Here is a 12,197-nt window from a genome sequence, read left to right on the forward strand (position 1 = left end):
TAGAAATGTTTAATAAATAGGATTTCATATATTTGTCCCAGTTGATGCCTGTTGGCACAAAATGCACATGTTTGAGTTGGCTTGATTGAAGAACATGGCACAGTACAGGCCCTTCAGCCTTTAAAGTTGTGCCATCCTTTTAACCTTCAAGATCAATCTAATGCTTTTATTCCACTGCCCTCCATTTTTCTTTCATCCATGTACCCATCAAAGAGTCTCTTAAATCTGTTATGAAGCTGTTTATTTGCCAAAAATGGTTCAACATTTGCACTTGCTATTCTTCTGATTATAGGCCCCTGTAGTTTTTTGTGTAGTAAACTGTTCACTTCTCTTGAGCTGAACTTCAGGCTACTCATTCATAAAGTGTCTAGGCTGAACCTCAAGACCAAGCATTGGTAGTCAAATTCACACAGCATGAAATGGGTCATTTGTCCCAGCTTATCTAGGCTTACTAGTGAGTACCATTTGGTATTAATCCAAGCTCAACCCTTGAACAATGCTGCATGTTCATTGAGACTCTTGAATGCTCTCAGCAAACCAGCTTCATCCATTCTCTCAAGAAAATCTTGTCATTCAAGCAGGTACTTGCCATTCTTTGGGTGACGATCTCCCTTGTATCTCCTCCTGCCCTTGCTCTAAGCCAATGCTATCTAGTTTTATCTGTTTTTGAGAAGTTTTCTACTCTATACCCAATCTATACTCGTTTTTTATATACCTCAATTACTGTCCTCTTAACTGCCCCAGGGGAACAAACATAGCTTTTGCAGTCTCTCCATGTGACTGCTCCATCCCAGGCAATATTTTGGTGAATCTCCTTTGCACCTCTCTAGTGCTTTTATCTGTTGTCTTTACTGTGACGAACACAGCTTCAGCTGGGTCTGGCTGAGCTTTTATGTTACATAATCTGTCTGCATTCAATGTCCTGACCACTGAGATCCCCCTAAGACAGAGGGATGCATAGAAGGGTGTCTTAAGTATAGAATATTGGCCATGATACTGAATGCAGATGTAGAAGATTGCGCTCCACCTTTATAATGATTAAATACGCAATCTTTATGAAATTGGAGCAAAATCTGTATTCCATGTCCTGACCAGTGAGGGCCAGCATTGTCGTCTTAACCATTTTACCTCTGCCACCTCCCAAGATCTAAGAACTTTGTTCTCCAAGATCCCTCCGTTCCTCATACACCAAGCCCTTATTTCAAAAGATGTCCTAGCCTCGTTAGTGCTCCTAAAATGCATCACCTCATTTCTGGATTAAACTCCATTTGCCACTTCAGTCCACTTTGACAATGATTTAGATTTTCTCTCTCAAACCTAAAACCACTTTCTGCTCAATCAGTAATCCTTGCAGATCTTGCCTCCAAGACATGCATATGTCAAACAGCAACAGTCCCAGCACAGGTCCTTGCTGGGTATTAGAAGTATTGGATATCCATTTCTGAAAATGACACACTTCCTCGCCGATCCAGTTTGCCCTGGATCCCATGGGCTGAGGCAATGGGCCCTAACCTGTCTGAACTAATTTTAAAGGCTTTATAGCTACCCTGCCCTTACCAATGCACTATTGGCTCAGAAGGCTTGCGCTAGAATTTGAATGATTTTCAAAATGAGGTGTTGAATTTGTAGCTGAGATTGGTTATTTGTACCTTGACTTGTTCTGCATTGATCTAATCAGCTACATTAAGTGTTTTACAGATCCCATTCACCCCCTCCCCACCACCACCACCACAAACATCAAACCTGTTGACAAAAAACCTTTAATTCATTGCTGTGAAGGCAGCCATTAAGTGCTTAAAGCTTCCCGCTGCAATAGAACTGACAAAGCTGTAGAAGCTTGTTCTTATAATATAATGTTTGAGAACGTTAGCTTGGTCTGCTATCAATTTCTGAATATGGTGACCTGCTGTTGACGGAGCCTATTGTCTTTTGTGCTGTTCCTTGTATTTGGAATGGGCAGGACATGTATCAGGTAAACTACATTGCAGGTTGCCTCTTTTTCTCCTTCCCTTTTGTTAAAGCAGACTTGATCCTTCTGTATTGGTGCAGGATAGTGCTCTTGGATATGGAGATGGAATTAAAATAAACTGTATACTGGTATTCACAAGTTTCTTTTCATAATTCATAAGTCTGCCCAATTGCATTGCATCTAAAACGGCTCTGCATGCAGTCTTGCACGACAGGGCATTCTGACTGAGCTGAATAACTTTGTCACAGTCTTATTGGTGAAGCATTTAGTTCATATTTAGACCTCCAAATTAAAATACAGTAAAGCTAAATGGTCTTGACCGTTATCATGGTTTTGGTACTTTTTGCAACCTCTCTCAAACCTGAGAAATTGTCTAGGCTGCATCTTCAGTCAAGCAAGCAGTGTTGAATTGCACACATGAAATCCATCTTTATCTGATACTTTCCACTGAAAACTAGACTCGAAATGGCATAAGGGTATGGCAGGTTCACTGGACTAATCCACATAGCTAGATTACTGATTAGGCACATCCAAGTTCACCATCTCATCAGGGAATTCAGTATCTTGAATGAGTATCTAGGATTGGTTAGAGTAAGCATCAGAAAAGCACATTATCTGAAGAGGACTTGCCATACTATATTGTCTGGTTTATAACTTGGAATGATTGACTTCTAACTCTGAGTACCTTATTGAAGGATAATTGGGGAATGGACAATAAATGCTAATTTACACTGCAGCCAGCTAAATGACCCCAGCCTCACCGGGTTTCTTAAAATGGGTAAGAGATGACCTTGAACTTAATCAACATTAAAAGTTTGTGTCCAACTTTGGGCAGACCTGATTGCAAGGGGAATCATAGGGTAAAGGGTAGTGTTGGATTTCAACTGCGTCTGTCACCAGTTGTCCAAAGATAAATGATTTGCAATTCATTTGATGCTGATTAACTTACAAATTTGTCAATGTTTTGAGCAGAAGTGGACATTCAGTATCAGAAGGCAGAGTTAAGTATTTGGAACCCCACAGTTTAAATGGAAAATGTAAATTGGAATCTGGTGTCAGGTTAATTGACTTCACAGCTACAGAACTGGCATTGGGCACCTTGAGCAATTTGGGGTCAATTCACTAGTAACTGGTCCATGAAAGCAAGGGAAATAATAGTTGGTAGTTTTGATAACTGCATTTTGTCCAATGTGAGCTCTGACTGGTAGAGTTTTGTGTGGTTTGGTAGCAGTTTTAACACAGTAATACTGTAGGCTGATGGGCTTGGTGGCACACTACTGGATTATCCAGATTATTTGTTTTTCCAATTAATACCTCATTCTTGCATGGTATAATTTTTCACTATTTGGTAAGTTTAAAGAGAACATAGAAGTAGGGCCCTAGTGAGTCAGATGCTGAAACACTTAGTCATCAAATTTTATCAGTTGAATGTTATATTTATAGTTATTTCACTTCCTTGTCCTAAATGGGAGTGGTTTTGGTGTTCCCATAAAATGTCCTTGGTACAAAGTCTTGAGGTGTTGCTGAATGAAAAGTCACGTGTAGCAAAATACAGTGGAAAGCTTATCGAGCATGCTGTTCGTACAGATCAGTACACAGCACATTCTCTTAGAATAAGGTAAAACAAATAACAGTGCAGAATAAAGTGTAAAGGCTATGGAGTACAGTGCAGGTAAATGATAAAGTCAAGATCATAATGAGGTAGATTTTGAGTTTGCATCCATCTTGTCATGCAAGAGGTCCATTCATGAGTCTGAGAACAGTGGGATTGAGGTTGTCCTTTAGCCTGTGGTATGTGCTTTCAGGCTTTTGAATCTTTTTGCCAGTGGGAGAAGAGAATACCCAGGGTGGATGGATTATATTGGCTGCATTACTGAGGTCACAAAGTGTGAACAGCACATGGGAATCAGCCTCTTCCCTAGTGACTGAGTTGCGTCCTCAGCTGTCTGTAGTTCCTTGCAGTCATTTGAAGGGCATTTGCCATACCAAGCCAGAATGCTTCCCTTGGTGCATCATTAAAAGTCGCTAAGAGGCGGGGAACATTGAATTTCTTTCTCCTCCTATTGGCAGAAATGCTGCTGTTAAGAACTAAAATGGAGATGTTTCTTGCAGGATTGTTTAAGTACAGATGACAGAAATGGGCCATTTGAGAACTGGGCACAGCACTTGGGAGTTGGTATACTGCAGACTGGCTGAAATGCATTTTCCAAATCAGATTTAAAATTCCATCCAATTGTTAACATCTACTTTCCAGTCCCAGAGTGCTAATCCTGCAGTAATTGCAAACTTGAAGATCATTGCAATAGCTTTGGGTTTGTTATCTTAATGCATCTAATCTGGTTTGTCGCTGAAAAGGTATTATGCTAAGGATGAAAATGTGAAAAATTTGGACAGGCCTTGCTAGCATTTAAGGCTACAGATCTGGTGCAGGAGCCACTAACTGTTGCAAGCAGAATCTCTAATGTTCCTTGCTCAGCCAAGCAGTGTGTGCCATGTCCTTGTGTTAAAATGGATTAGATTTGATGATTAGAACAAAGATGCATTTAAGATGAACTAGACTTAATGGCTTGTTTTTAGAACCCTGTTCATAGATAGTTGCTCATTCCTTAGAGGAACATGTGTACAAGATGCCTTTATTTGATAGTAAGAATTGTCAAAACAGTTTTCAAACAACTTTTGAGTTTTTGTCACCTACAGCTAGTACGACATATTGAGTAAGCTTAATGTTTTGGAATCTGTTTGAATTAACTGAGACTTTGACTAGAATTTGAGGTAAAATGTTAACCAGTAAGTAGACTGTATAAAGGTAAAATATAAATCTTTGTAAACATGAAATTCTGCATATTTACAAATCTTGAGCAACACACTCAATGCTGGAGGAACTTGGCAAGTCAGGCAGCATCTATGGAGAGGCTGATCAAGGGTCTCAGCCCGAAATGTTGACTCCATAGATGCCGACTGATCTGAGTTCCTCCAGCATTTTGTTTGTTGCTCTTCATTGTAAACCCTATTTATCTTTTGTTCTTCACATCAATCTCTTTAACACTAAAGTTCCTTTTCCTGAGCATATCTTGGACATGATCCATTTTACTGCCTTTTTAAATGTTTTTGGCATAACTTGAGTGATCCATTACAGGGTGTACATTAGAATATTTATAATTTGACAAGATGCTTTTACTAGAGGAAAGCAGCACTCTTTCTGCATGTCAAGGTTATGTATCTGAAAATGTCACACTTGGTTCTGTCAAGAACAACAGATGGCTTGTGCTTTTGAACTCCAAAACTACTTGTTATGTTTTGTTTCCAGGAGGCCAAATTGACGGACCAGCTGCCACTGATAATAGTGTGTGATCGTTTTGACTTTGTGCACGACCTGGTGTTATATCTGTACCGCAACAACCTGCAGAAGTACATTGAGATCTATGTTCAGAAGGTGAGAGAACTCTGAGGGACAATGCTTTTGTCTAGTGGTTTGTGGGATTTTGGGAATGGTTTCTGTGGTGAAAAGCTAAATTTGCCACTTTTGTTGCTGCTTGTATGCAAAGAGTACATTTTGCCCACATACATCTGCTATTCTACTGCAACTAAAATGTGTCAAAAACTCAATAATCTTGCACAGGTGAATCCAAGTCGTTTGCCAGTCGTGGTTGGAGGGCTGCTTGATGTGGATTGTTCTGAAGATGTCATCAAAAATCTGATACTTGTCGTTCGTGGACAGTTTTCCACCGATGAACTGGTTGCTGAAGTAGAGAAACGAAACAGGTATCAAAACCATTCTATGACTCTTCAGGCTGATCTTGCCAAAGTGATTGATTCTTTGCTGATGCGCTTCATGGATTTTAGTTGGAATAATCCATACTGATTTCAGATTTCCTCAGCTGAGACATGGAAAGATTTTTCAGAACCAAGCACTGCTCCAGACGCAGTTCCACTCTGCCATTGACTTGATCTGGTCTGTTTTCGTACTCCATATAGGCATATATGCTTGTCCATTTAGTGTCAGGATAATCAATAGACCGTTAACCAAAAGATGCGGTGTAGGTCCTCCTCTCATTACCACCATCAAGGTAAAGGCACCCACTCAACATTTTAGGAACAGCTTCTTCCCCTCCATCAGATTTCTGAAATGTTCAGGAACACTGCCTCACTATTTTGCTCTTTGCACTGTTTTGTTTTTTATTCTAAATTATTGCATTGCATTGTACTGCTGCCACTAAATAAATTTATTGATGTATGTCAATGATAACAAACCTGATCTGGTACATCTGTAAAATTTAAAGCAAGTGGGCATCACTGGTTGTGAAGTGCTTTGTACACAACCCTGTGGTTGTAACGTTGTTCTGTTTTGGAGCTTGGTAAAGTGCCCTTTAAAACTTGGAAAAGTTCCAGTTTGGGGGGTGGGTGGGGTCCTGAATACTTACTGTTTTATGACAGTGAATCACAGTGGATTTGGCATTTTCGTGACACTGATCAACAGAAACCGACTCTTCTGTGTCAAAGTGAAAACAGATCTCTACAAAGTGATCCAAGTTAAAATATAAAGCACTAATAATTGGTTGCATAAGTATTCACCCCCTTTAATATGACACCAAATCATCACTGGTGTAGCCAATTGGCTTTAAAGTCACATAATTAGTTAAATTGAGATCTGTTTTCGGAGACTTGTGTGCAGTCATAAGAAATAGGACCAGGAGTAGGCCATCTAGCCCTTCGAGCCTGCCCCGCCATTCAATAAGATCATGGCTGATCTGCTAATGTGCTGGAGTAGCCAAGTCAGAGTCCAGACCTCAATCCAAGTTAGTATTTATGGTAGGACTTGGAAAAAGGCTGTTCACTCATGGTCCCCGTGCAATCTGACAGTTTTGTGAAAAATAACGGGGGGGGGGGGGGGAAGAATGGGGGGGTGGTAGGAATTGCTGTGTCCAGAAGTGCAAAACTGCTAGAGACCTATCCACACACTCTGGGTTGTAATTGCTGCCAAAGGTGCATCTACTAAACACAGACTTGAAGGTGGTGAGTAATTTTGCAATTATTTTGTTTATTAGTAATAAATTTAGATCAATTTGTAGAAATTTGTTTTCACTTTGACACGAGTCTTTTCTGTTGATCGGTGTAAAACAAAAAGCCAAATTAAATCCACTGATTATGTTGTAAGCAATAAAACATGAAAATTTTCAAGGGGTGTGAATATTTTTTATAGGTATTGTATACCTGATCTTCCGGTTTCTGTTCCCCCAAACTTTTTTGCCAAATCTGTATAAGACTGGGATGAAGGACAGAACAGAACTGTATGTGCTCTTCAACTCTCGATTGTGCTTACTTCTTAACCAACTCTAAGATCAATCTAACTTTTCTCTCCCACAGTCCTCCATTTTGCTTTCATTCATGTGCCTGAGTCTAAAATGTCCTTAATGTAACTGCCTCTGCCACCACCTTGTCAGCGTGGTCCACTTCCCTAACACTGTTCCTATTTTTAAAAAAAAATCTATCTTTGACTTAATTTTCTCTCACCACCCCCCCCCCCCCATACTTCCCTCCAGTCACCTTAAAATGATGCCCCCCTTGTATTAGCCATTTGCACGCTGCTGGCTGTTCACTCTCTTACTCTATCTTGTACACCTCCACCAACTCACCTTCCATCCTCTGTCATTCCAAATTGATTTGGTATTTGTTCTCTCAGACTGTTTGGTGTTGCCCGATTTATACTTATTGGCCAACTTGGAAAAGAGTGCATTTCCTGTTGTAAATGTGTACATTGTTTGCAGGTTGAAATTGCTGCTCCCCTGGCTGGAATCTCGAATTCACGAAGGTTGCGAGGAGCCTGCCACCCATAATGCACTGGCAAAGATTTACATCGACAGCAACAACAATCCCGAGCGCTTCCTGCGGGAGAATCCATATTACGATAGCAGAGTGGTGGGCAAGTACTGTGAAAAGAGGGACCCTCACCTGGCCTGTGTGGCCTATGAACGAGGCCAGTGTGACATGGAGCTCATCAATGTGAGTGATGGAGGGGGGGGTGGTTGCCTATTATAGACAAATAGAATCATAGTGCTATAGCACCGAGCTGTGCTAAACTGCATTCTGCCTAGTCTCATGGCCCCCTCCCATCCATGTACCTTCCAAACCCCTCAAATGCTGAAATTGAACCTGCATCCAATACTTAATCTAGCAGCTCATTCCACACTTGAACCACCCTCCTGAGTGAAGAAGTTTCACCTCGGGTTCCCCTTAAATATTTGCCTTTCATCATTGTCCAATGACCTTTAGTTCAAATCTCCCCTAAAAACCTGCTTGCATTTACCCTAACTATACTCATAATTTTGTATACCTCTCTCATATCTCCCCTTATTCACCTACACGCCAGGGAATAAAGTTCTAACCTATCCAATGTTTCACCGTATGTTGTGTCCTTGAGTTCCGACAACAACCTTGTAAAATTTTGTAGTTTACAAAAATGTAAAAAGAAATCGAGTTTGCCCTTCATTTACTGTTTCATAATGAGGCTCTCGGTGAAATGCCGAGTAGGAGCATTTTGAAGTAATGTTCATGTATGCTTCTAAGTTAATTGAGTGACCTCGGAGCTTCCTAGTGTTAAATAATAAGATAATTAGCATTAGAACGTATTGGGAACTGGGCTTAAATTGGTATATGCCTTGAGACTTCAACCTGGCTTGAAGAATAGTAACCTTTTAAGCTTGCTAGTTAACTCGGTGAATTCATCTTGAACACTTGACACTTTACCATGACACAACCTTTCCCTGAGAAAACAGCTTATTAAGTTTTTAAGAGGTTGCTGTAGGAAGTCGGGCAGCATCTGTGGATGGAAACACAGTTGATGTTTTGGAGTGCGACTCCTCATCTGGATTGAAAGGGGAGGTTGTAATTATAGAGTTGTGGGGCAAAGGTGGTGACCAGTAGCTGGGTCCAAAGCAGAAGAAAATGCTTGTGGATCTCAGCGGGTCAGGCAGCAACTATGGAAATAAACAAATTGTTGATGTTTTGTGCAGAGGCCCTTCTTTAGGATTGAGGATTGTTGGATTTGCAGATGGAATTGGGTTGGGGAGAGAAGGGTGATGGTGACAGAAACTGGGAGGTGATGAGTGGAGATGAGGACTGCAGATTATGAGATTTCATAAGGAAGATGAAGAATGAGCAAAGGGAGGAAAAACTGGATGATGGGAACAGAGGGAAAGAGTATCCCTAAGATTTGAGCATATAAGTTTGATAACTCAGTCTTTATTTTGGAGTCAGAATAATACAGCAGAGAAACAAACCCTTTTGGCCCAGCTCACCCATGCCAACCGTGACTTATCTTAATTGCTGTATTTGGCCCATATCCGTCGATAAGTCTTTCCTATCCATGTAATCATACAGATGAGCTTTAAATGTTAATATACCTACCACAACCACTCTCTAGCCGCTATCTGCATGTGTACAACACCCTCTGTGGAAAAATTTGCACCTGGAGTTCCTGTCAAATCGCTTTAAACTGTTTCAAACTATTGAAGTATTCTTGAACTCTTTTTTTTTGTCCCCCCTCCTTTTTATAGGTGTGCAATGAGAACTCTCTGTTCAAAAGCCTGTCACGTTACTTGGTTCGCCGGAAAGATCCTGAGCTCTGGGCAAATGTCCTGCAAGAAACCAATCCTTACAGAAGGCCACTTATTGACCAAGTAAGAATCAAAAGTAACTTCATATCTAGACTCTAAAGAGTATATGGGGTACATGTAGACACATATTTTACATAATTGTCTTTTAATTATGATATGGAGGGCATACCCATTGGTACCTTGAAATTGCATCCTCTTCAATGGGATTAAGCTGTCTCGAGTCTTTGTACTATATCCAGGAAATTCAGTGTGAATCTTTCAGCAGCATTCACGGGTCATCATTTTAAATTTGTAGGTGGAGGGGTAAAACCTACATGTGATTGTGGTCCATTAAGGACTGAGCTCCTAATGTACTGGAGAATCAGTTAGGGTGTTAGCCTACCAGTTTGAGGGCATCAAATGGAAAAACTGATGTCTGCTTGAGACCAAATAAGATGGCCTGTCCTGGAGTTTTGAGGACTGAGGAATGGGGTTTGTTTTGCTCTTGTGGCTTTGTCACTTGGTGTGTTTTTGTTCTGCCAGGCATGTTGGGCATGCTATGTTGGCACTGAAATTTGTGGTGACACTTGTGGGCTTCCCTCAGCACATTCTTGAGTGTGCTTGATTGTTAATGCAAACGATGCATTTCACCACAGTATTTCAATGCACCTGTGATAAATCTGAAAACTGGAAGCGTGGTGTTCCTTTTGTTTGGAAATTTGAGTCTGGTTTGAAGCTCATAATACTATTTCCACCTCCTCCTCCCCCGGTCAGGTGGTACAGACGGCTCTGTCAGAAACGCAGGATCCCGAGGAGGTCTCTGTTACTGTGAAAGCTTTTATGACTGCTGACCTTCCAAATGAATTAATTGAATTGTTGGAGAAAATTGTCCTGGACAATTCAGTCTTCAGTGAACACAGGTAAATCAATAATCAGTATTTCAACTAGACAAATAATGAAGTTTTCAGTCTAGATCAATTTGTACTCTGGTATTGGCAGGAATGTCTGTAAGAGGCTGCATTTTTTTAAAATAGCAACTTTACTATGTCTCCTGGGTCTCATCCATGCCTGAGCCTGAAGCTTTTTATTCTGGCCTTTTGGTTGCTGGTCTATGGAGACCCAAGAAGGACAAATCACCTAATGTGTCAATTGTTCAGGGTGCCCAGGGGCTTTCTTTCTATTCGTATAAGAATTGACTACACTCTGAAGGCCTTTCTAACTTTGTATTTGAATCTTAAGATACAGTAAATCTAATTTGAATTCTTCTACTCAGAAACATGGATACTAGTTGTGTAATTGGCCCCAGTATCAGTGAGGTTGGGGCTATGAAAAGTGGTTGTTCTTTTTCCATTTAGAGATATAGCACAGTAATGGGTCCAACCAGCCCATGTTGCCCAATTACACCTATGTGACCAATTAACCAATACATGTTTAGAATGTGGGAGGGTGGCACGGTAGCACAGTGGTTATCACAATTGCTTTACAGAGCCAGTGATCACCAACTGAGGCTCAATTTTTCTTGGTGCTATCTTGTAGGGAGCTTTTATGTTCTCCCTGTGACCACATTGGTTTCCTTTGGGTTCTCTGTTTCTCCCCCCCCCCCCGGCTCCAAAGACATACAGTTAGGCCTTGAGCTCGTAAGTTTGGGTATGCGGTGTTAGTGCTGATAGTGTGACAGCACTTGCCCACCACAATCCTTGGGCTGTGGTTGTTGATGCAAAGCAATACGTTTCAATGTACATGTGACCAACAAAGCTAACCTTTCATCTTGAAACTAGAGCAAACTTATGAGGTCATGGCGAACGTACAAACTTCCTACAAACAGTGGCAGGTCCTATTGAACCTTGATCGCTATTGCTGTAAAAAGAGTTATGCTAACGGCTACACTACCTTGCCCCTTCTGCAAGGAAGAGTTGTCACAAGTACTTATTGTACGCTTTGGATAAAAGCAAGGTGGATTCAATGCCATACCAGGCGCAGCGTGGTAGCATATCCATTAGCACATTGCTCTATTGTGCCAACAATTGCTGATCTAGGATCAATTCCTGCTGTTGTCTAAGGAAGTTGTATAGTACGTTCACCCCGTGACTCTTTTCTGCTTTCCTCCCACATTCCAGAGACACGGTTAGAGTTAGTGAGTTGTGGGCATGTTATATTGCTGCTGGAAGTGGGTTGCCCCAGCACAATCCTTGGACTATATTGGTCATTAATGGGGTGGGGGAACGTTTCACTCTGTTTCAGTGTACATGTGATGAATAAAGCTAATCTGCTAAAATACAAACTTGCATTTTGAGGGTCCATTATGAATTCTTGCAGTGTGAGGAACAATAGTTGCCCTAAAAGCTTATCTTGACAGTATTAGCAGAGTTCAATTCTAAGATTAGTCCTTCTGCTCTGGAACCAGGAATCTGCAGAACTTGTTGATCCTTACTGCCATCAAAGCTGACCGTACCCGTGTGATGGAGTATATCAATCGTCTGGATAACTATGATGCTCCTGACATAGCCAACATTGCCATCAGCAATGAGCTCTTTGAAGAGGCATTTGCCATTTTCAGGAAGTTTGATGTGAACACATCAGCAGTGCAGGTAGGATGGTGAAGCTTGAACAAACTGCGCGATTTGAAGCTTTGTCCA

The 12,197-nt window shown here is 41.0% G+C and overlaps 1 protein-coding gene across 1 annotated transcript in view; it reads left to right on the forward strand.

Annotated features, from left to right (window-relative positions):
- Positions 1-12,197, forward strand: part of cltcb (clathrin, heavy chain b (Hc)) — an 82,939-nt gene that overhangs the window by 50,865 nt on the left and 19,877 nt on the right. The window contains exons 16-21 of the mRNA XM_059973623.1: positions 5,277-5,402; positions 5,589-5,731; positions 7,735-7,969; positions 9,523-9,645; positions 10,336-10,481; positions 11,966-12,149. Coding sequence (XP_059829606.1) covers positions 5,277-5,402; positions 5,589-5,731; positions 7,735-7,969; positions 9,523-9,645; positions 10,336-10,481; positions 11,966-12,149 — 957 coding nt within the window. The remainder of the gene's footprint in view (positions 1-5,276; positions 5,403-5,588; positions 5,732-7,734; positions 7,970-9,522; positions 9,646-10,335; positions 10,482-11,965; positions 12,150-12,197) is intronic.

This window comes from Hypanus sabinus, chromosome 6 (genome assembly GCF_030144855.1).
Source record: "Hypanus sabinus isolate sHypSab1 chromosome 6, sHypSab1.hap1, whole genome shotgun sequence".
Taxonomy (NCBI): domain Eukaryota; kingdom Metazoa; phylum Chordata; class Chondrichthyes; order Myliobatiformes; family Dasyatidae; genus Hypanus; species Hypanus sabinus.